This window comes from Pagrus pagrus (genome assembly GCF_965226575.1).
Source record: "Pagrus pagrus genome assembly, chromosome: 5".
Classification (NCBI taxonomy): Eukaryota; Metazoa; Chordata; class Actinopteri; order Spariformes; family Sparidae; genus Pagrus; species Pagrus pagrus.
The window spans coordinates 7,029,385-7,054,333 of NC_140189.1; the positions used below are offsets into that span (position 1 = coordinate 7,029,385).

At 39.4% G+C, this 24,949-nt stretch overlaps 4 protein-coding genes across 5 annotated transcripts; 3 read left to right on the forward strand and 1 right to left on the reverse strand.

The window, feature by feature from the left end:
• Window positions 1-1,539: 1,539 nt before the first annotated feature.
• Window positions 1,540-5,440, forward strand: LOC311257910 (transmembrane emp24 domain-containing protein 9-like). Its single transcript, XM_084353870.1, has 6 exons — window positions 1,540-1,705; window positions 2,883-2,968; window positions 3,260-3,385; window positions 3,499-3,645; window positions 3,949-4,064; window positions 5,297-5,440. The coding sequence occupies exons 1-6, from the start codon at window positions 1,558-1,560 to the stop codon at window positions 5,298-5,300; spliced, it is 627 nt and encodes a 208-aa protein (XP_084209996.1). The 5' UTR covers window positions 1,540-1,557; the 3' UTR covers window positions 5,301-5,440.
• tmem216 (transmembrane protein 216) lies at window positions 4,119-8,277 on the reverse strand. 2 transcript variants are annotated; one of them, XR_014622675.1, is made up of 7 exons: window positions 8,227-8,277; window positions 6,985-6,998; window positions 6,786-6,879; window positions 5,881-5,973; window positions 5,447-5,648; window positions 5,239-5,328; window positions 4,119-4,731 (listed from the first exon to the last, which is right to left on the reverse strand). XR_014622675.1 is itself a non-coding variant. In XM_084353871.1 (6 exons), exons 1-6 carry the CDS (start codon window positions 8,234-8,236, stop codon window positions 5,313-5,315), a joined length of 429 nt encoding a protein of 142 aa, XP_084209997.1. In that variant the 5' UTR covers window positions 8,237-8,277; the 3' UTR covers window positions 5,035-5,312. The 2 variants fall into 2 exon arrangements, 1 of the variants encoding a protein (XP_084209997.1); XM_084353871.1 differs by lacking the exon at window positions 4,119-4,731 and having other exon boundaries at window positions 5,035-5,328.
• A 1,272-nt stretch (window positions 8,278-9,549) lies between these two features.
• On the forward strand, window positions 9,550-15,052 carry LOC311257332 (transmembrane emp24 domain-containing protein 9). Its single transcript, XM_084352908.1, has 5 exons — window positions 9,550-9,712; window positions 11,701-11,801; window positions 11,957-12,082; window positions 12,596-12,742; window positions 12,831-15,052. Exons 1-5 carry the CDS (start codon window positions 9,565-9,567, stop codon window positions 12,978-12,980), a joined length of 672 nt encoding a protein of 223 aa, XP_084209034.1. The 5' UTR covers window positions 9,550-9,564; the 3' UTR covers window positions 12,981-15,052.
• Window positions 15,053-16,172: 1,120 nt separating this feature from the next.
• Window positions 16,173-24,325, forward strand: b4galt7 (xylosylprotein beta 1,4-galactosyltransferase, polypeptide 7 (galactosyltransferase I)). The gene is made up of 6 exons (XM_084352291.1): window positions 16,173-16,820; window positions 19,582-19,929; window positions 20,912-21,137; window positions 21,609-21,692; window positions 21,813-21,917; window positions 22,872-24,325. Exons 1-6 carry the CDS (start codon window positions 16,768-16,770, stop codon window positions 23,025-23,027), a joined length of 972 nt encoding a protein of 323 aa, XP_084208417.1. The 5' UTR covers window positions 16,173-16,767; the 3' UTR covers window positions 23,028-24,325.
• Window positions 24,326-24,949: the final 624 nt, after the last annotated feature.

The window sequence follows — 24,949 nt, forward strand, 5'->3', positions numbered from 1 at the left end:
CTGGTGATGGTTGGATTTGTTTTTCCAAAGGACGACTGTGGTTAACACGAGGAGGAAAACAGCAGCTGAATACACTTTTTAATGTAATTATGGTGTTTCAGGTCACTTGAGTAGCTGACAATGTGTGCTGCTGAGAAATTAGATTCTGTCTTTAAATCCAGCGACATGGCAGCTCTCAGATCTAACAGGTCCACCGTGTCCCGGCCATCAGAATAGCACTAGCAAAGTGCACGTATGCACAGATAATCCTCATGGACTGTGTGCATGTGGCAGGGCTTTCAGGACATCACTGACTACAACACCTGTGACAGCGATGCCTCATGGGCCTTTCAGACACAACGCAATTTGAGCTGCGTTTGCTGCCGGGTTCAGACCAGTCACAGTGCCGAGCAGTGTGCTGTGTGCTGACTTTCTTCAACACAGCAAAAACCTGTTGTGACGCAACAGAAGCCACTGGAAATACTTCTTCCAGATCGCAGTGGTGCTGTTGTCACATTGTGTCTAAAAGGGCCTTCACTCCCAGAGACGGGGAACAACTTTTATGCAATGAAGCCAATGAAGCCAACATCCACCAGGTCAACGGTCAACTTCAGGCGAACCCAAAGCCAAAGTCAACCTAACCCAAGGCTGTCAGTAGACATGAACATGCTCAGGAAGCAGACCAGAAAACCAGATGAGCTCGCTAACATCTTCAACATCTCCCTGATCAAGTGCTCGTCCATTAATGCTCCAAGACCACCTCCATCACCCCGGTGTCAAAAGAGTCAACAGTGTCCTGAATCAGTGACTCTCACCCTGTGACTGTCACACCAGTCCCAGTAAAGATCTGCCGCTCCTCCACCTACACTGTTTGCATCGTTCTCTCTTTGTGTTTGCACGAGCAGAACTGCAGTTTTATTCCTCTGAGTGCTCTACTGCTCTCTCTTCTCCAGGACTGTAGTGGAGGTAAACAAACATAAACTCAGTTTATTAAATGAAACACAGGCTTTTTTTCCCCCCACCTTTTTATGAGTTTAAACAGCATTGTAGAAAGTACCCAAAGTCATACTGGAGCAAAAGATACCTAAACAGACACCCAAAGATATGGTGTTAAAATAAGGAAAGTCACCCGTATGAATAGTGCTCGAGTAAAAGTCTTTAAGTTTCTGATATTAAATGTACTAAAGTATCAAAACTACAAGTAAAAGTAACTGATACATATATTTACATGTATATAAATACTGTATACTATGGGTCGACTTATTATCAGGTCTGATATTCAACATTTTAAAATAAAATAAATGAAATAATTTTGTCTAAAATTTTGCCTCCAAAATGTAGTGGAGTGGAAGTATAAAGTATTTACTCAAGTCAAGTACAAATACCACAGAAATACACTTAGTTACAGTACTTGAGTAAAAGTACTTAGTGACATTCAGTCATTAAGAAACCATTAATTAACATTACATAGTTAACCCACCTTTTATTTAGCCTCAACATCCCTCTGCTCTTATGTATGGCAAGAACTACAACTCCCAGCAGCCTCTGCTCCCGCGCAGACTCAGTAGCAGCGGGGAGATGTCAGTCAGGATGAGGTCGAGTCTGTTTTTAACAGTTTTATTTTTTAACGTTTTCTACAGTTTCGTCTCTTCTTTGTATTTTCACATCGGAGACACCGAGAGGAAATGTTTCATAGAGGAGATCCCCGACGACACGATGATCATAGGTCAGTTTCTACTTCCGGTTAGCATAGCAGCTTTAGCTAACTCAGTTAACTTTAGCTAACCAGCTAACTTTAGCTAACCAGCTAACCTGTCGACACAACAAACATTAAACTTTATGTCTGAACGATATTAACCAGTGAACAGTAACGAAGTACATTTGCTCAAGTTATTAACTGAAATATATTCTTTACTTGAGTATTTTCATTTTTCTGCTACTTTATACTTAAATAAATATTCTGTTGTTTGAAGTTTTACATTCATTTAATAAAGTTTAGTTACTTTTTAGATTCTGATTAATGATAAAAAACAATATAATCAACAAATGATGATGTGATTATTAAGATGACTGTTATATATCCTTGTTAGAGCCTTGATGTACAGCAGTTTATCACTGTGCTCCTGTTAAACAAACCAATTATAACAATAGATAATAATAAAACTTTATTGATCCCTGTGGGGAAATACAAACGCTGCCCAGCAGTGTGTAAACCATTAACAAATGAGCTCCATCTTTACCAGCTGTAATGTTACAATTAAATTAGTAAAAGGAGTATTGTCATTGTTAATCAGTCTGTCGATAATCGATCAGTTGTTTTGTCTCTTTAATGTCAGAAAATGGTGAAAATGGCAAAGATGACATCCTCAGATGTCTTGTTTTGTCCACAACCCAAAGACATTCAGTTTGCTGTCATAGAGGAGGAAAGAAACACATTTAACAAGCTGACATCACAGAATGGAGACTTTCTATTTCTTAAAAAACAGTCGACGACTCATTGATTAGTCGTTGCAGCTCCTGTAAACTATTCACACATTTCTACCTGGAGAACCTAAACTTTTTGAGAAAAGTAAACTCTCATGGTGTCACCGTTGATTAAATCATGTTTAATCACTTGATTCAACCGTTAATGGACTGAATTTGGCAACTTTATAAATCATTCAGAGAAAGAAAGTAACTTTATTTAAAAAGAGCATAACGTCACAAAATGCTTCATCACAAACTCTCTGTCATCTCTGGTCTTTGTATCGCATGTTTTTAGTACTTTATTTCAGCCCATAAGCCTGATAGTGTTTGCAGAAACCTTATTGAGTGTCCTTACTTACTCTATGATATATATTCTCTTGTGTGTATACTGTATGTCACTAATGTTGACATGTCACTCTGTCTTCGTCTCTCTGCAGGAAACTTTCAGACTCACCTGGATAAGGACCTGCCGGCCAATCAGAACCTCGGGATGTTAGTAGAAGCTAAAGATCCTGATGACAAGGTTCGTCCTGGATGGTGCAGAATATTCTGTCACCACAGAGCATGTTACATTTTTTTTTAAATCTCTCCAGTTTTGATTTTTTACACCTGAAACCTGATCTTTTATAAAACATCAGCCTCTCTGGCTGCTGGCCACATATTGATCTGCAGTCTTATTGTTTGTTTTGCTGCTGTGTGGTCTTTGTTATTTAGTTTACATTGATGAATTTTATGTCTGTTCAGCCGTCAGCATCAGATTCTGACTCCAGCAGGGTTTTGATGATGTGTGTGTTGTGTCTTCTTTTCCCTCCAGCTGGTTTTATCAAAACAATTCGCCTCTGAGGGAACGTTCCACTTCACATCACATAAAGCAGGAAGACACCTGATCTGTCTGCAGTCCAGCTCTTCACAGTGCCCCCTGTCTGCCGGAGGCATGCTGGTGAGTGCAGTCCAGCCCGGCTGCAGGACGTTGTTACATGCAGATATTTAAATGACATGTTGTGAACCTCTTCCTTTATAATGAACTTCCTGTTTCCTGTTGCGTCGCTGCAGACGGTTCACTTGGACATCAGAGCAGGCGAACGCACAAACAACTACACCGTGATCCTTGCCAGAGACAAACTATCGGAGCTGCAGCTGAGAGTCCGACAGCTGACGGAGCAGGTCCAACAGATCCTGAAAGAGCAGGACTACCACAGGGTCAGTCCAAGTGTGTGTGTGTGTGTGTGTGTGTGTGTGTGTGTGTGTGTGTGTGTGTGTGTGTGTGTGTGTGTGTCAAGGCCCACTTGGTAGATTTATTCTGGAGTTTTCAGCAGCGTCACTCAGTTTCGCTGAGTTCTGCTTTAACATGCAACTATTGAAGCAACACAGAGGAAGAGTCCTGCTCAGAAAAGTGAGAAAATTAAGAGAAGCAAAAAAGAAAAGTAGAGCTGTGAAGGACAGAGTGAAGCAGAGCGATCAGCTGGTGTTTGTGTTGAAGTTGTGTGTCTGTTTGATCGACAGCTCAGAGAGAAACATTTCCGTGAGGTCGAACACAACACCAACATGTGGATCTTCTGGTGGCCCGTCGTCCGCTCGCTCTACGTGGTCGCTGTCATCACCGCGAGCACCAACTCCTGGTAACACCTACTCTTCTTCTGTTGACTTTTATTACTCACATGTAATCCACTACATCCTTCACAACATCCACAACTACCAGCTTTACCTGTAGGATGGATGGTTGTTTACAGACTGTCCTTCGTGTACCTTCATGTTATTATAGCTCCACTGACTTCTGCTGCTTTTGATCATTTTATCACCACATAGAAAGCAGTTTAATTGCCACCAAAGTATGGAAGTATGATGGAGGACCAGGAGGAAATAAAATTATTTATTATTAAAGGAGCAGTTCACCCAAGAATGAAAACTCAGTCATCATCTCCTCCCTCCATGCTGATATAAAGTCAGGTGAAGTCTCGTAGTCCACAAAACATTTCTGGAGCTTCACAGTAAAACAGAGTTGCAGCATTCTGCTGAACAACTGAAGTAGCTGGAGACTTGATTTAAAACATCAGATGTCTCCATACAGCTCGTCTGCTGTGATCACAGTCTGCAGGAGAGAAGAGATCACAACCTGATCTGAGGAGACCATATTTACACCTTTATTAAGATGAAGTCTTCACTGGAGCTGCTGAGCTAACAGAGTTAGCATGCTGTCTGAAGTGGCTGCACGAGGGTGTGAACATCGTCTCCTCAGATCAGTTTGTGATCTCGGGGCTTCTGGAAACTTGGATTACAGCAGACGAGCTGTATGGAGACATTTGATGTTTTTTTGGTTGTTTGTCATTTCTGGATGAACTTTTCCTTTGACAAAATGTTAAATTGTTTGCTAGGTAGCTAGAAAGTTAGTGTACTGATTGTGGCTCTGTGAGTTTAAGCCAGTTTTAAAGTTTAGTGCAGCATAATTTAAAGTTAAATGAATCCTTGCTGGTGCCACCCAGCTACAGACTTTATAATACCTAATGAGGTCTCAGTTTCTTCTTCAGATTTTGGGATCTTTTTTAATAAACTTTTGATTATAGTTAAAAAAAAATCACATGACTCTCATGATGATGTTCCATTGAAGAAAATTTGTGGTTTATTTCAGTTTGGATCTTATTTACAGAACTTCATCCATCATCAAAATTAAAAAACTAAATTATAAAATGTCTTTATCTCTGGTACATTCTTACAAACATTTTGTATCAAACCAACAGTAGAAAATATTAAAACAGATTTACTTTTCATTATGAAAATAGACAGTGTTTTATTTACAACATGGCGTCTGTACATGTTCCTTCCTCTGCTGATCGGACCTGCTGCTCTGTTGCAGGTGAAGTCAGGATGTTTCAGTAAACTTTGGACCTACCAGGAAAAAACATAAGAAGGGACAAACAGAGAATGATCTTCCACATGTATTACAATAAATAAAGATTTTTAAGAACCGAGACCCGCCCACACACGCATCAGACGATCAGGTCACCTGGAGAAGGAGGACACGGAGAGAAGTCCGAGCAGGAACTCGAGGCCGTAGAAGCAGAGCAGGACGGCGCTGAGCAGGAACTCCAGCCGCAGGACGAAGGTCTGCAGCAGCAGGAAGTAAACAGCCAGCGCCGCACAGGGGAAGAGGATAAAGAGCGACACGCACGAGGCCAGAGAGCGCTCACACAGGTTCCCCTTCCAACCTGAACAACCACACAGCATCATGAGTCATCAGTGAGTACATCAATGATGTCATCATGAGTCTCTTCTCTGTCACATGACTGCAGCTGCCATGTTCACCGCCAGAAGAAGCTGCTGCATATTTTGCACAATAACTACTGAACATCATGAGTACTGACTTGTGCAATTCAGGTACTGATCAGACAGACGTGAGCTGTTTTCTACCCGTCCGAGTATTTCTGTTTGGTGTCTCACCGTAAAAGATCCGGAGAGTCTCCAGACCGAGGAAGAGCAGCAGCAGAACCACATCCAGGACCAGATTATCAGCTGGGTAGGGCAGTAAAATCCCTGCACGCAGGAAACAGAACAAGAAGAAAAACATTCCAAACATTAAAACATGATTTAACTTCACAAAATCATCTCAACTCATCAGGACAACAACATTGTGACCTTTGACCTCCTTCCTTCAGCCGCCACCAAGGCAGAACATTCTAATTGTAAATCATTTTCAGTGTTATTGTGTAAACACCGCACTGTGTCTAATGTGCCAAAGATTTATATGAATGTACTCTGAGTACCTGATCTGCACTTTGTTTTGTAGCATGCGCCACCTGTATATTCACTTTAATGAGTAAAAACTGAAATCTGTCCTGATGCTTCAGACTTGTTTCTTGTTACAGGCGTCATTATTCACAAATACAGAAAGAAGAGAGATTTATGTCATGTCTTACATTAATCCTTGTCAGTACACCAGTAAAATCCTGCCAGTGAACCAGAAACTGAAGTTGATTCTACTGCAGCTCTCAGAGAGTCAGATTTACACCGAAGATAAAGACAGAAAGTCGAGTTTTGGGCGACCAAGTGTGATCTTTGATAAGTCCTCCAAACACTCCCTGTGATAGAATTCAAGATGTTTGTGGGTAGTTTTGGTTTAAAATGTGGAGTTTGATCAAAAGCTTTCCTGAAAAGATTTTTATCTGTTTATCGCATATTGAATAACAATTAACCCTTAAGATTCATCATGAGGTCTTTGCTCATATGTAATAACAGAGCTTGTCCAGCAGGCGTCCCCATACTGACTGCTATGAAACTCTGAACTCTCTCAGCACAGTCGCTTTAGAGACAGTAGATGTGTTTCAGAGGAGTTGAGCCTCTCAGACCTTTATAGATGAACATGAGGATCTCTGCCAGGTAGAAGGCAGCGAAGTACCAGCTGTTCAGGTAGAAGAGCACCTGCAGGGGAGTGGATGAGAGCTGAGGGAGAGGAAGAGTCAAGGACAACACAGGAACACACACACACACACACACACACACACACACACACACAGTCAGAGCTGCTGAGTTTCATGTGAAGGATACGATTGGTTGGCTCCCTGCAGACAAAAAGCAAAAAAACACAGCTGTTAGTTTTTTCTCAATGAATCATTGTAGCCATGATTTAACCAAACGTTCCATATTACCAATTATTGTGTTTTGGAGTTTTATTTATTTGCAAAAGTTAAAAACAAACAAATAAAAGAAACATGACAAATAATAGCCATAATATATTTAATGACATAAAGGAGCTGATTGGCTGCAAAGACATTCAGAATGAACACTGTCAATATCTTCTGAAAGTAGAAACATTCACAGAAATATATTCAGGTTTTTTGTCAAAAATATTGTACTTTACTGTTTGTACTTTAAAACAGTAAATAGGTCACATATGGAGGCTTTTTTCGTTTTACACTTTCATAGTAACAGTAATGGTGATAATGACATGTTAGCAATAATATTAGTAACTGTGGGGGGAGTACTCAGATCCATTGTGTAAAGCAACTAGTAACTAAAGCTGTCCAATAATTAAAGCGAAGTAAAAAGTAATAATATTTGCCTCTAAGATGTAATGTAGCATTACAAAAGTAAAGTACAAGTACATCAAATGTGTACGTAAGTACAGTACTTGAGTAAGTGGCTAAAAGGAAGAAGAGAATTAGTGTCTTTTTGTTTAAATGGCTTCTGTTGAGCAGTCCATCAACATTCAAATATCCATTAAATGTAGTGAAGTAAATGCACGATATTTCCCTCTGACATGTAGTGGAGTACGAGTAGAGAGCATGGAACAGGATTACTTCACGTATGACAAAACTACTAAATGTGTGTCTACTAGTTACATCCCACCACTGATCAGCAGTAGATGTAGTAGAGCAGGTAACGTGTTGAACGATAGATTTGTTATTGGCTGGTATTTGTAACTGTAACGTTAATTTATCTGGTTAAGTTTCAGAGTCGCCATGATGATAAAAACGAGATGTTTCAGAGGCTTTAACATCCGGACGGGAACAATCTTGTGACATGAACCTGTGCTGGCTCCCTGCGGTTTAAACTGACGGTAAACTTCTGTACGTTAAATCCGCATCTCAGTCTGACAACACTGCAGCTAACGTTTGCTAACTTCATCAGAAGCTAACGGAGGTTCCGACCTCACAACCGGACATTTTGTTTCTATCCGTCTCTGTCACAGTTTCCTGTGAATCGCCTCAGCTGGGAATACTTTAATAAACACAGTGTGTTAGTGAGTTACATTTCTAAATGTTTATTGACACAAAGAATGAGACTCACCGGGCGCCATGTCTGATTACCATGGAAACAGCTTGGGAGGAAGTGACTCTTCTTCGTGTTGAGTTAAAGCGGAGCTTCTTTGACCGGCTGCCCCCTGCAGGCTGTTTGTGATATTACTACTACTACTAGTAGTAGTAGTAGTAGTAGTAGTAGTACAGTAGTAGTAGTAGTAGTAGTAGTAGTACTAGTAGTACCACTACTACGTATTCTAATAATAATAATAATAATAATAATAATAATAATAATAACAACAGAATATAATTAAAAAAAACAGCTTTTTGGCTTATTTAGTTATTTTTACTTTGTACTTCATGTATTAACATGTGAATTTGTCCTTTCTTAAATAAATTCAATTGAATTATTTGTTCCATTTTTTTAAATTGCTCCCTTCGACAAATAGTTAGGGTTAAACAACACTCAACAACTGATATTCAGCTTCAAGGTGCATCCACATGTTTTTCTTTTGTACTGAAAGAAGACGTTTCTACTGTATATAAGAGAAAATGCAACATCTGTATCAATATTAAATAATCTTGATGTACAAGCATTGACTGGGTAGATATTGCATACAGTGACTTAGTAAGTCTCCTCAATTTATGTAAATGAGGAAGAAAAACATTTCTGATTGAAAATAGCAAGTCTGTTAAAGTAATTTCATTTCTATGTAGTTTATAGTTTGCTCTTAATTTTGCAGTAACAAACCACAATAATACAAATATGCCAAGGGGCTGTGTGTTAAAATAATCACAAATTATTAATCCTAATAAATTAAACTTTAACAGCTCAAACAGTTATATAGTTGATAAATAATATATAATAGTCTTTATGCCTTTGAGTTTGATTAAGTGCTAAATGGTACATTAATAAGAAATCAGAAGAAGCACAAAAAAATCCAATATAAAGGGGTGTGTCTCATTCAACCAGAATAGGAAGATATTCCAGCACTGATTTTGAGTCAGTGGTTCACATGACATGAATACAAAATATGAGCCAGGCTAAAATCCAATAGAATATGAATCAAACATAGAATAATCACTTGAATTCAATATAAAGAGGTGTGTCTCCTCTCAACCAGTACAGGAAGTCATGATTTTGAGTCAGCACGTCACATGACCTGGAAGCTATTGAAGAAAATTACCAATTTAAAATATATATATATTTTTTTTTAAATTGGTAATATATATATTTGATGTAGATGGGGGGGCAATAGCTCAACGTGTTCACGACTACAACTCCCAGCGCCCTGTTACGGCGCGCTGATTGGCCAGACTCCAGTGAGGGTTTACGTGGCATTGCTGTGCCTGCGCATGCTCAGTCGAGCTCTGTCCCGGCAGGAAGATGGTGTCTGTCAGGATGCAGTCGTGTGTGTTGTCAGTTTTACTCCTGAACGTTTTCTACAGTTTCGTCTCCTCTTTGTACTTTCACATCGGGGAGACCGAGAAGAAATGCTTCATAGAGGAAATCCCGGACGAGACGATGATTATCGGTGAGTGTCTGCAGCGAGAGGAAGTCACCGGCTAATGCTAACTGCTAGCTCTCCAACTTTAGCTAGTTAGCTAATCGGCTAACTCAGCTCAAGTTGTCTTTCGTGTCCACACAGTTCACACAGACGGTTCTGTTCTGCTCATGTGTTGATTTACAGCTCAGTACAGAGTGATGTTAGCTTGTCACAAACTACGTACAAACCTCCTTTTTATGTTTTCATGTGTTTCAGATCTTAAATCTTCAACACATTTGGTCACATATGCAGCGACAGCTGTGGTTCTCTCCAATGACTGAAAGAATTCACAATGGTGCTTTTACTAACTAGAGACACACGAAGAACGTCATTACAATCATGTGCAGTTACCCAACTGTAGTAGTTAGTAACGTGACATTTAACTACAGGTAAAGAAACTCAAAATCATCCAACAGCTGTTAAAAAACAAGTGTTTCACATGCTGGAAGTCCTCAGTCATGTTTTATAAGGTTCACATCAGCCCTTCTGGCCAAACGCAAGCTGTTCATGTACCAGACTGTCCTCTGACTGTACACCTGCTTGTTCAAATACAGCTCGACCTGTTTGAATGAATGAGAGGGCACACTGACAGGAAGTGGCTGTAATATCTTGTGAAACATCTGTCAGAGCTGCTGGTGGATAGAAATAAAGGAAGAGAAGCAAAAAGTGAAAGACTGTGACATGATCTTGTAGTTTGGTTAGTTCCTGTGATGACACCTCTCAGCTCTCAGTTCACCTCTGGCTAACATGTTTACCTTTGTTATATAAAGGATCACAGCCTCATTAATATCAGTCAGGATAAAAGAACATGTTTAATTATGTACCAGATGTGAGTCAATACATTTGTTTCTTCCACAAATTCATATTTTGAGTGATAGAAAAAAAAAAGTTTCCCTGTACAGGTTTGTCTTTTTGTCACACAAACTGCATTTTTCCTAAATGAACTGCACACAGCCACTGATTTAATGTGAGCAGGCCTCCAGACTGCAATCATTTTTGGAGATCGCTCCAGTGCTTTGTAAATATGCCTTGTTCTTTAAAATCATCATCGTATAAACGGCAGCAGCAGCAGCGTTTTCACATGTACTGTTTTTCGGTGGTCGCTACAGTAAAAAAATCTCAATCTCAAAAGAAAACAAAACCCTCTTCAGTGTTTTATCGAGGTCACATCCAGGGCAGGGCACTTCAGTCTCCGGAAACTATTCAGTGATTATTTGAAGATCTGCTGTTTGTGTGTACCGCAGCATATAGTGGCACAGACTCAGTGAGGAAAAGACTGTGTTACACATGTTTACCGGAGCCTGGTAATACTATTGTGATTATACCAACTTCTGTAATAATTTGTGCCGGTAAAAACAAGGCAAAAAGCAACGGAAACTAATGTTTTTCCAGATAAAACCAGAGTTGCATGAACTATTAGAATTATTCTAATGCTGACTATTTGAATATTATAATCGAGACACATCCCTATTCACATAACAAAGAATCTAATCGTGGACTAACACTTTTGATAATAAACAGATTAAAAACAACAACAAAGTAAATCCTCTTCTTAGCCTGTTCCCAGTATGGAGGTGGAAATCACGTCAGTTTTAACATTATTTAAACACAGATTAACTTATTCATATCAGCTGATGGTTTTGATTATAAATGTTTTAGGAGCCTCCGTTTAAAAAGTCAACTCTTTCAAAATAAAACAGCACTCTCTTGTTTCTGTAAATTGTGTTTATTACCAAAGAAAAGATCAGGAACACTGTGTGACAATCTTATTTGCAATCAAAAGTCCAATTATTTGCTTTTTCAGAGCTTTGAACCAAACCTGACAGACTAAACCACAGAATGGTGTCATCATCTGAACTACGCAGTCTCTCTGAACAAAGCTATGAAGTGGCATTTTTGTCCCACATCTTACTAACTGATCAGCACACTTAAAAATGAAACCTATAACTCTGACACATGTTGTTTTTTCTCTGCAGGAAACTACCGGACTCAGCTGTATGATAAACAGAGAGAAGAATACCTGCCGGCCACTCAGGGTCTGGGGATGTTTGTGGAGGTCAAAGATCCAGATGACAAGGTGAACAGCAAGATTCAACAAGGACAAGCAGAATGTATCATCAGCTCATCATTTCCTCCTGATTGACCTGCCGTGTGTGTGTGTGTGTGTGTGTGTGTGTGTGTGTGTGTGTGTGTGTGTGTGTGTGTGTGTGTGTGTGTGTGTGTTTCCTGCAGGTGATCCTGTCACGTCAGTACGGCTCAGAGGGAAGGTTCACCTTCACGTCGCACACACCTGGGGAGCATCAGATCTGTCTGCACTCCAACTCATCCAAGTTCTCTCTGTTCGCTGGAGGCATGTTGGTGAGGAGTCGCTTCACTCAGCAGACACACTTAAGACTTTTTCCTCCAGTTATTTACTCGCATCTAAATATTTTTAACAGAAACTGAATTAGCCTGAAGCCAGAAGGCTTTTGTTTGAATCTGTTTACATTTTTACCATTTAAATAAGGGCTGCAACTGACGATTGTTTTCAGGATTAATCATTCAGTCTTAAAATATGGAAGAAAAAAAAATTTGAAAAATGCTCATCATGAGTGCCGTCTTCAAATTTCTTCTTTTGTTGAACAAACAGTCCAAAAAGACTGAAAAGAAAAGCAGCAAATGTTGAGATTTCAGAAGCTGGAACCAGAAGATGTTTGATATTGAAGCTGGAAAAATGACTGAAAGAAATAATCCACTAACTGATTATTCGGCTTCTTGTTGCAGCTCTAATTTAAATTTAGTTTTAATGTTGGTGAAGGATTTTGATCATAACATCTGTCTACTGAAGAGGGCGCTTCTTCTTCATGACTTCCTGTGGAACTTGTGTTGCAGAGGGTTCACTTGGACATCCAGGTGGGCGAACACGCCAACAACTACGCTGAGATCGCAGCCAAAGACAAACTGTCGGAGCTGCAGCTGCGAGTCCGACAGCTGGTGGAGCAGGTGGACCAGATCCAGAAGGAGCAGAACTACCAGAGGGTCAGTCGAGGAGAAACACTTATGTGGGGGCAGTTGGTTTTATAAAATATCCTCAGTTATTAAGTGGCCCTTGTCTGTCTTCTCTCAGTACCGTGAGGAGCGTTTCCGTCAGACCAGCGAGAGCACCAACCAGCGGGTCCTCTGGTGGTCCATCGTGCAGACCCTCATTCTGGTGGCCATCGGTATTTGGCAGATGAGACACCTCAAGAGCTTCTTTGAGGCAAAGAAACTGGTGTAAATGTTCTCCGAGGGGAGAGTGTGAGTCTGTGTGTTTGTTTGTGTGAGTGTGTGTTTGATGCAGTACTGAGTGGCGGCGGTCGCTGCTGTCAGAGGAGACGGGACGCGGAGAAAAGCAGCTGCAAGATTCGGCTTGAAAACATCTTTAGATTATTTTTATTTTGAATGTTCTCGTTGTTTCACCAGCCCTGTTTGTCACGAGGCCCTCGTGTGTGCAGTAGACTATCAGGGAGGATGTGACATCTCTATTTATTACGCAGGTTTTCTTCTCTGTTGACACCACAGAACTAAATTCATTGTATTGGATTTTTTTTCTTTTTTTAAATTAATCAGCCCATTTTCTTCCCTGTTGGTCACAGCGATGAGTACATGATGTGTTACTGGCCATTAGAGATGTTCCTCAGAGTCGTGCATGAAGAGTAACAGTTTGATTTGAAGTAAACGAGTTCATCTTCTGAAATTATAATCGGGATTCTTCTGTAAAATAACAGTTTTGTGATTCATTTTCTGCCTCTTGAAGGAATATTTTAATCTGTAAATTCTGGTTTTGCGACAGCGTGAACATGACAAAAACAGCGACACTGTTAAATGTTGAGACGGTGGCAGAAAAGTATTTTCTGATATACTGCCCCCGGTGTTAATGGGGTTAACTACATGTCTGAGGACGCACAATATGGTGCTACAAGGATCACAGGATTTGTCTGGCATCCATCAAGTACACATGAACTCGTAGTTAAAAGTATATCAGAGCGTTAATTTGTCCCTGCAGCTGTGAAATACTGAACCAGAGCTGCAGCATCCAACCGATTTCTGACCTCTGTGCAGCTTTTGAATCATGTTTTCACATTATCAATGTTTTGGCTTTGATACCAACACTGATTTAAACGCCTGAAGAAGTGGAAGCTGCTACGATTTAAACGATAAGGAAGAACAAACACGTTCAGACCTTTAGGGCCAGAAAAAGGAGCTCTGTTAGTCAACGTTGGGAATCTGCGCACACGGAAAATGTTCGTGTTTTACAGCACGTACCATAAACTTTGAGTTCCTTGCGAATGTGCTCACATGATGAATTTCAAGTTATGTGAACGCTTGCAGCCATATGGATATAGCTGGGTAAAAATATTCATCATTTATGAGGTGAATTATTGACCTATCAAGGCTGAGAATTTTGGTATTTGTGAGAACGAAGCTCTGCAGTTTGTGTGAAATCAACCAAATGTTTTCTGTTTGTTGCTGCGTGAGTGAATCTACATTTTGTCCAAACTGAATGTATGTTTCTTTTCGTCTGATTTGTCTGAACATTTTGATCAAACAGGAGCTTCAGGTCTCGAGGCGTCCATTAATCAAAATAGATGATAGTTTTTTATTAATTGCATCTTTTTTTGCTTCAACACTGCCGGAGACGCCTCCCTGTTTGGATCTCTGTCCTAAAATTCTAACTCAACTCAAAAACTGATGACTTGTCAAAAAGCTAAAAAGCCACACTGAGTGATCTGCTGAAGAAAAACATTTAAATGTAAAAATGCCTGAGCGCTGCGTCACCAACCCATCCTGGCTGGATGATCTTTACCTCAAGGTTTTTCTTTCTTTCCCTTTCACCAATGTGAGCTCAGTTTTGTCTTCAGACTTGGACAGAACCAAAACAGAAAAGTCCTGAATCTCTAAACATTCAGCTTCCGCATGAGTTTGTTGCGTGAGACATGAGTAGTGAGCTGGTTTCAAATCCTCCGTGAAGAGAAACTGTGGAATAAATCTCAACCTGAGGAGTGAAATCAGCTGTCAGAGTTTAGAGGAAGACGGCAGATGCAGATGTTTAACACCATCGGGCTTCAGATATTAAGATTTTGTTCCTTTTTATTATTTCTATTCCTTCCTTTCTTTCTGGTGGTTTGTGTTGGACTGTCTTATGTTGCTGGTAGATTTCAGAAATGTTTTCCTGAGTTAGAAATAAATCAGTTGGTTTAGGCTGGAGGAGGGGCTTGAATTTATTTTATTTTTAGAGAGATTCTGTCAATGTGAAATCTGTCTAAAGTTGCACTCAAAATAAAGTTTTGTCACATTTGGTTTAAAGGACGCAGTGACTGACTGTTTCTTTCATTCTTGTCATTTTCTCCACCAAAACCCAGAGTAAAAAATTCACTTTAAAGAGCTTTTTAAAAGCAGGACATTAATTGAATTGTGATGAGAGTCAAATTAAGAAATGTGACTGCAAAATAAGTTAAAACTAAACAACACAGGTCAGATTTATCTTTGCTATGATCTGTGCTTATTGTACACATTCTGCATTATTGTTCTCTGAAGCATTTCTTCAGCAGCGTTACTACATTAAACATTTATTCACAATGTAAAAATACTACTTAAAGTCCTACATTGAAAATGTTTGTATCATCAGCTGTATGTACTTTTTTACGAGCAAAGGTACACAGAGCATCCCAATCATTCATTTTGTGACTTTAAGGTGAATGCAGCATTTTAATGTTTTAATTTTAGGGTGATGGCTTCCTCTGAGGTCATGTCTCCAATATTTTTATGTATTTATTATAATTAGCCTATTGAACTTTGAATCTGACCACACTTGAACAAAACAAAGTTAAGTAATGGCTATATTTCTCCCTCAGAAATTAAATAATGCAGTGTGGAGAAGACTTTAAAATAGCAAGCAGACATTAGTTAAGATAATAACATTAATAATACAGTTTATTAAGACAGCACTGGTACAAAACAAAGTTATAAAGTGATTTACATGGTTGAACCAGGATCTAAATAAACTCGAATACAATAAGACAGTTACAAATAAAACTGAATAAAATGGAATTAAATACCAATTATAAGATAAACAACAATAATATGACATGTTGGAAATAAAACTGTGCTAGAATTAATAAAAGTTATTATATAGTAAGAAGAGTCTATAACAAAATGCATTATGTTTTATGAAAAGTAAATTACAGGCTTGGTATCAGATAAATGTTGTGAAAAGCACATTATTTTACTTTAAATGTTGATGTGTAGTAAAACATAAAAATCTGTTGTAGTACAAAAAACAATTGTCTTAATGTAAATATATTAACCGAGAAAGTTTCATGGTGATATTTGTTGGTGATCTTTGTTTTTTTTTACCGTATTGGTGTAGTGTGTGTTTAAAGTCAGGTAGGAACTTTTCCTACTGATTGTCGCCATTTCCCGTCGGACTCGTACCGTGGTCGGACAGCTTTACAATCGGCTTCTGTTTGATATTTTTCTGTGTGAAATTACCCTGAAATATTTCGCCTGTCGATTCTTGTTCTGTTATTTTTTATTTTTCTCTGAATTCAAACATTAACGGACGCTCGGAGACGGTCGCTGTCTGTCGGTGACGAAAATTAAATGAAGTAAAAGTAAAAAGCTGAAAATGTTGAACCCGGAGCGGCGGTGTGTATGAACCGCTACATGCTACGTGTACAGTAACAGTTAGCTACCAGACAGACTGACAGACAGGAGGACAGGCAGACATGGAGCCAGAACAAACCGGTTACAAACATGAATTTTAATTTCATATTTTACTAAACAAATGTCAAGAAGCTGTTAAAGCGGCGGAGGGTGTTTTTGTGTTCAGAAGGAGTTAGCAAAGAGTTAGCATGGAGGACAGTTTGGTCCCAGCCAACATTTACAAATGAGAGGATGGAGGAGTGAACATCAACGTGTTTCAGAGACATCACGACTCATCCTGTCGTTTTCTGTTTCTGTGAGAAGTTGGAGCCTCTGTCGTCGATTTTAACCGAACAGGACTGAAATCAAAGATCGCAAAGATGATGTATTCATCGAGGAGAAAACCTGTCCTCTACTTCAAAGAAGAGAGAAAGTAAGATGGATGATTCTTTGTTTTTTCTGTCGATATGAATCCAGCTGTTGATATTCAGTGTGTTCATGTTCATTCACAGTAATAGTACATATAAAAACAAGTATAGTCTCAATCTGTTGAAGTAACACTGTTTCTCGGCCTTTTAAGAAATGAGCTCTCTAAAGTTCCTCATCGAGAACAGAAGTGAGTAAAGACTGATGTGACTTCATGTTTCTACAGTGGTTCCCAAACTGGTCCAGAGACATTCACATGTATTAAAGCAGGGGTTTCTTATGTTTGTGGAAGATTAAGGTGCATCTATTTTGCAGGGGTCCTCCCGTAAGATAATATAATAATTACTGTCGATGGGTTTATTTAGACTTTATTTAAAATCTAATGAGAATTAAAAAGTTTCCCAAAATCAGATCTGCCAGGATGAACTTCAGGAGTCTAAAATGATTCAAAATTCATGATAAATATTTATTTCTAATGCAGCCAAGAAAAATTGAGTCCTAGGCTCGTTTTCTTTCACTCTGTGGAAAGTTTCAACAACGTGATAAACAATTTAGACAACTCAAAGCTACTTAAGAGGGAAAACAACAAGTTAAAGATCTTTCTGTGGATAGCTGATTTAAAAAGTCCTTATTGACACCCTCGATGTGCACGCTAATGCTTTTCTCTAAGCAGCTACAGGGAAGATTTCAGCTTGTGTTAATGACTTAGGAAAGATCAGGTTTCACTGTCAACCCTCCAGGTCTATAAGTGAGCATTAGTGGAGCCGGTTATAGTTTAAATATTTGAGTTAAGGTGTCGTCTCATGGACTAAACATTTTGAGACATTACTTTGAGAACAGAAAAATTTGTCTTTTCTATAAACCTGAACAAAACAAGACCGAGCTGGAGTATGAATCTGTTTTTATGAGACTCAGTTTGGGAACCTCTGTTGCCGACTGCTTGTTTGTCACCTTGTTGGCTGGTTTGTTTCATCAAACACTGACTGAAACACAGTTTTGACCCTCAGAAGGCTGCAGGTCTGATGCTGCGTTCATGTCACATCGCTCAGACCGTAAATCTGAGTGCTGAGTTGTAAAGGAATTTCCAGACTGCTCTGTTATCTGTTGTCCTTCATCAACAGGAGTCTCAACAAAAAGATAAATAAGTAAATAAGTTAATCAACTCAGCTGATTAATGTGATCAGTTTTCATACGTTAATGAATTGCTAACACAACTAAAGAGCTAATTTATCCATTTTTTTTAGTACAAAGCCAGCAGTGGTTTTAGAATAAAGTCACAACAGCAGGAGGTTTTTCTGTTCTTCCTTCCTGTCTTTGTGTCATGAACGCAGCATTTGTGTCTCTCATGTAATCACTGAAGTTTTATTTGACATTTCTGTCTCAAACATCACATTAAGTCAAATAAACACACCACAGCTTTAATTAAAGTTTAAATGAATAATATCTGTCTCTTTAGCTGTTGAACTGTGTTCACCAGCTGGTCTCTAACTGTGTCTGTTTGCTGTGTACTTTGGTACTTTGGGTTGTTTTCTAATAGAAATGTTGCTCGCTCGACGAAACCAGAACCACGAGTGAATAGATGCTTAACAAACACCTGCAGCTGAACAGTGAAGCAGAATTTAAAGTAAAAGTCTTTAATATTTACAGTATAAACGTTGATCACATGAGACACTAACAGGAGCTGACTAACATGATCACAACAGACTGATCCAGCTGTATTTATCTCTGTGAAGACGATCGCTTTCTGTGTGAATATGAGGGTTACAGCTGTAATCTGATGTTTGTTTTCATTATCAGTGAATCCTCTGAATGTTGTTGATGACAGACATACTTCACACATTTCATTTTAAAGTAAAGTCTTTAAATGTGTTGATTTGTCTGACCAACTGTCCAAAAGATTTACTTTATTATAGGACAGAGTAAAACAAAAAACTTCAACCTAAATGATTAATTCAACTGCACTTAAAAACTATAATACTGTAGATGTGACATGAAAATATAAGAAAATATGATGCTGCATGAAAATATAAAATTTTAAGACAAACATGAAATATTTTCACATTTAGTTTATCTTATTTTTGCTTATTTATTGTATATAATTTCTTCAAGATAACGTAACATACTGTAAATACAGTATGATGTACAGTAAATGTTGAGGTACTGAGAGCAAGTGAGAGAAAAAACAGGCTGGAAAAGGTTTGTTTTTGGATATTTTTTGTGTGTGTGTGTGTGTGTGTGTGTGTGTGTGTGTGTGTGACTTTAAAACACTGTGTGTGTTTTCTTCTGCACGTCTGCTTCACCTGTGTCTGTTTAAACCTTCAGTAGAGTTTAAATAATCACATTTTGTCTGTTAGACATCAGAAACATGTCTTTTTGCTCGTTCGCCCCACAATCACCAGCTCAGAGAAAAATCTACAGGACTAAAAATTACAACAATAAAATGTTGAAAAAGAAAATCAATAAATAAAAAAATTAAATAATCACCATTTATAAAATAATTTATAAACCAGTGATTCAAACTTTTAAAACTTGGATTATAAGTTTATTAATTAAAACTGAGAGCCAGATGAAATAAATGTGAGTCTTTAATTTCCTTTTTAAAGTTCTATTGAACTCTGGTACGTATCTGTCATAATAATTAATAAACAAATCAAAAGGTTCCTGTTTGTTAATGTCTAACTCCAGTCTTGGTCAGAGTCCTGTTACCTGTATGTTTTTGCTGAAGATGGAGACGTCACTCATTCTGACTCTGTTCTGTGTGTTTTCAGGTTCCTGTCTGGTAGATGTACCATCTACAAGCTGTTCATCCTCTGCATGGCGCTGCTGCTCGTCTCTCTGCTCTGGCTGCAGTTCAGCTGTTCAGGCGACATGTCGGCCGCCCTGCACGAAGACAGACGCCTCCAGCAGCAGCAGCCGCCACCGCCGCCCTGTCCCGCTGACAGTCAGGCATCTGCGGCAGACGACCCCTCCTGGGGTCCTCACAAACTGGCCCTCATCGTCCCGTTCAGAGAACGCTTCGAGGAACTGCTGGTGTTCGTTCCCTTCATGCACACGTTCCTCAACAAGAAGAAGATCCGCCACAAGATCATCGTCATCAACCAGGTGGATCACTACAGGTGAGGAAGACCTGCAGAGATGTTTGTGATCAACAGATCGGTCTGTGTTCATTTATGCTTTTATTGTTAACAAAACCACATCCAGCCTTCAGGACAGACAGGCCGCTGACCACTGTTAGTGTTTGTTTTTTGTTGTTCTTCATAAAGAGCTCTTTTTTTCTCTCTCTTGTCAGAACGCTGTGTTTATGTTCTGGTTGGGTTTGGGCAAAACCACTTGGTTAGGGTTAGAAAAACATTATGGTTTGGCTTAAAATACCTGTATTGGTCACCATGATCACAGATGGCGATGTTCCATCTTCCTGTGAAAAAAAGCTGGTTTTAGTCGGCAAAAAAATTACTGGAAATGTCTTCAGGTGTCCTTAAAAATATCCAGTGGTGTGACTCAAGCAGCAGTCGGCAAATTGGCAGGCGTATTGGCTGTGATAACTCCACCTCCTGATGTGAAAGGTGGCCAATAAGCAGATCTTGAATGTGAAGTTTGCAACAAATGTCATTGTTTGACGTATCTGTCTATCTCCAGGTGACCGGCCACCGTCAGTATCTACAAGAAATGTGAGAAAATTCCTGCTGACAGTTAATATGAGAAGAGCCCAAAGTGAAGTCGTCAAATTTCCTTTTGTCCGACAAACAGTCTCAGAACCTAAATACTCTTCATTTACTGTCGAAATGACAACGAAAAGCATCAAACTCTCACCTTTTTAAAGGCTTAAAACAAGCAAATGTTTGACGTTATTGCTAAAAATTGACTGAAACAATTACCGGTAATCGTCTGTCAAAATAGTTTTTTTAATCAATTAATCAACAAATCGTTCCAGCTCTACTTGTCTCAAACATCCCAATACAGATGATCGCAAAGCTAATTGTCAACTTTATCTTCTAATTTTCACAACTATTTTGTGTTTCTGTGAACATTCAGAAGGAAAACTGATCCTTGAATCTCAAAAGTCATACGAGACACCCGACACTATTTCTTGTTACTCAGATTTAACCGGGCGTCTCTGATCAACGTGGGTCACCTGGAGAGCGGGAACGACACGGACTACCTGGCGATGCACGACGTGGACCTGCTGCCTCTGAACGACGCTCTGGACTACGGTTTCCCCGAGGACGGGCCGTTCCACGTTGCCTCGCCTGAGCTGCACCCGCTGTACCACTACAAGACGTACGTGGGAGGAATCCTGCTGCTCACCAAGAAGCATTACAGCATGGTACTGAGCTGCACCACACTCTGTCTTTAACGGGTCTGTCAGGGTTGTTAATGTTGTTCATCAGCAGTTTGACTGACTTCTCATCTTCCAGCAGCTGTTGGTTAAAATGTATTCCACTGACCTTCAACTCAGTCAGAACTTATAGAGTCCAGTTTAAATGTTTTTCTCAACATCATGAAGCTTCACTGAAGTGCTGGAACAAACTGGTTGACAACATACAGGATGATGACATAAACCCCAAAGTTACTGAAGTAAAAATCAAATCAAATCAAACCAATTGAGTTGAATTCACAGATTTTATCTCATTTCAATTTGTGAAGTGACATTCTCAAAGTCTTTTCCAACACAGTCAAGTGTAATGATCTGAATTGTCCACCAGATGACGCTGTTCAACCAGTTTTAATCAGAGTGCAGGACACGTATTTCTTTTTTTGGACAGAAGTGACTTTATTGGTTTGTTTTTCCCTTCAGTGTAACGGGATGTCAAACCGGTTCTGGGGTTGGGGCCGAGAGGACGATGAGTTCTACAGACGACTGAGGAAAGCTGAGTTACAGGTAAAAGTCTCAAGACAACAAGGAACCATCAACAGCTCATATTAGGAGATTCTACAGGAAGTGTTTTAATGTTCACGACTCGATCGGTTGGATTTACGTATGTTGTTGTTTTCTGTGCAGCTGTTCAGACCGAGTGGAATCACAACAGGATATAAAACCTTTATGCACATCCACGACCCGGCCTGGAGGAAGAGAGACCAGAAGAGAGTCGCAGCTCAGAAACAGGTACAACACTTCATCAGCTACACTGAAGATTCACAAGATTCACTATTACACAATATTAACACAAGGAGGAGAAGATGATCTGTCCACGAGAACGACACCATCCAGGATTGATTAACTAGGTGATAATCTCTCGTCTACCATCAGTCACACATGCTCTGCAGACACTCTGGTGTTACATCCCTCCTGTAAACTCACTGAGATGCATCCTCTGCTTTTAATGGAGGCCTAATTATGCGGTTGTTTTGTACAAACTTGCGATGTCATTCAGTGCACGTTGGTTTTGATCGGCTACATAATTTCCTCCACACGCGGCTCACCTGCTGTTCTGACAACGGAGGAAAAAAATCATGAACGTGAGGTTCTTTGGGTCAACTCTATAGAACTTACTGCTGAAGAAGAAAGCGGATAACGTTGCTGATAGAAAGAAACTGAAAGGAGAGGCAGCCAGTGTGCATGCATTAAGGTGGAGAATAAAAGCAACAATGTTGGCAAACTCTTAAAGCGATTCATCAAGACGAGAGAAAGTACCAAAGAGGCCACGGGGGGAAATATTTCTACTGCTGATGAAACACCTCTGTACTCAGCTCAGAAACATGAGAACATCTCAAAAACTGAAATATGTACATGAGTTCAAATAAGTTGTGAAGTGTCAAAATATTCTGTTCATGTTTCTGCATTCAGGAATCTTTTGGATCAGTGTGTTCTGTGTATGTTAATTGAGTGAAATTAGATCAGAAACAACATTGAATCAACACAATTTCATCACTTTAATCATTTATTATTGTTGACTTGACAACAATTGACTTAAGTAACCTTTTAGTTTATGTTGTACAGATTTTAGGGACATGAAGCTTTTGTAGAAAGTCCAAGAAATAACAAACAGTTAATTGAAAACGATATTAAACTGAACTTTAATGCATCAACCTCTTCAAACTCCCCGTCTCCTCCCTGAAGGAGCAGTTTAAGGTGGATCCGGACGGCGGGCTGACTAACCTCCGTTACCAGGTGGAGTCCAGACAGGAGCTGACCATCAGCGGCGCCCCGTGCACCGTCATCAACATCAAACTGGAGTGTGACCAGAACCAGACGCCCTGGTGTCTGCTGGGATAGAGGACGAATGCTGTCGGTTCGGTTCTGTTCGTCCTCCTGGAGGCTTTAATGTTTTATTATGTGGCAGAGCTGCACGGATCCTTAACGGAGACACTGGACGTGGGTCGAGTTTTTTCTGGAGATTTTACTGTCGCTGAAATGTTTAACGGGTGGTTTTTAACAGATTGTAGCTGCTGTGACGGCACTGATGGGAGAATAACGGTACAAACGGACATATTGAACACTGATGAAGTGATTCCCAACCTGGAGCTTATTATCCCTGAAGATCAGACGGACATTTAATATGATCAGGTACATCTCAACAGTCACACTGCTGATTCATGAGTGGATTCAAACCTCCTGATGATGTTTTTTGTTCTGACTGAAACTCATCCTGAACTTTTTTTTGGTGTCTGACCTCAAACCTCAGAGCAGCAGACGGAGTTGATCTGTTACACCAAACTGAACCGGAGCTGTTTTCATTGGCTCTTGTTTGGTTGTTTGTTCCTGCTGGTGTGAAAACAAACTTTAAAGTCTATTTTTTTTATTGTGGGATTGTGCAAACGGAGCAGAGGTGTTGGAGCGACACAGCTCCAGATCTGAAATCCAAACATGCATCATACTGTGACGTCAGACTTCAGCTTTTTGTTCATGTCGGAGAAAATGATCCATTCTAAAATTCCTCACAAACAAGAGTAGCTCGGAAAACTTTTCATTTTCCTGCTGAGTGAGGTGGAGCAGGAAGTAAATGAATTTTATTTTATTGTTTTTACAGCGTGTCCCTCTGGAACAGACACTTTGAATTCACCAAAGAAAAACAAATTGGAGACTTTTATTGTTAATTTATAGTTATGACAACATCTTTTTCCTCATCATGACGTCTCCAGATTTATTTTCTTTGGTGAACGTGACGCGTTTCTGTTCTTTATAAAGTAAACTGAGCCAAACCAGGCGGCGCTGAACTGTAGCAGATTATAACAACGAACAGATGGTTTGTTTGTGACGGGAGCTTTCCAATGACCAGATAATAAATTAATATTTTAATCCAATATCTCTGGTTTCAACTTTAATAAATGTCCCTTTTTGACTGAGAAGGAACCAAAGTGACGAGCAGATCAACAGTCTGCAGGATTAAAGGCTGGTAACTAAAGATTATTTTCATTATCAATTATTCTGATTATTCTCTTGATTCATTTATGACTCAGTCCATCCAGGATGTCAAAGATTCTCTGAGATCTAAAATGGCTGATTTCACAGCAGCTTTACTCCAAAATGTGATGGGTTTTTTTTGTTTTTTGCAATAAAATGAGGTTGTTTGATGGTTTTTTGGGTATAATCACACACAGACACACCCTCCATCTCTGATTTCATCACACCTCATACTTGATATTTTGAATAACACTTTCACATCATATTTTACTTCAAGATTTTCTGTTCCTACACTATTTTCTTTACAATTGTCTGGGTGTGTTTTGTGGTCAGTTGATGACTTTCATTTTTTTGTTTCACTGCAACACAACACAACACAGCACGTCATGCAAAACCGTTTACTCCTCTTTTTTTTGCAGAACATACACAACAAGCAGAATTGCCTTTCACGACCTTTAGAAGTATTTTTTGAGGTAAATGTGGGAAGTTCGAGTCGTGTCGGCATCTTCACAACCAGAAACAAGGGAGTGAGTTTGTTGGCGTCCATCTTTGACTCAACGTTCTGCGCATTTTTGCAAATTGGTAGAATTCACCAGAAACTACAATTATTTGTCAAATTTGCAGAAAAGTTTCAGTCATTAGAAAGTTTGTGCAGTTTTTCTTATCTCGTCTCTAGTAGTTGTTGGTTCCTTCTCTGTCAAGAGTTTTTTATCCAAGTTGTCAAAAAGACTTCATTTTGTGGAAAAACTGTCAGAAACTATCATTTAAAAGTTACTATGTGTGTCACAATTTTG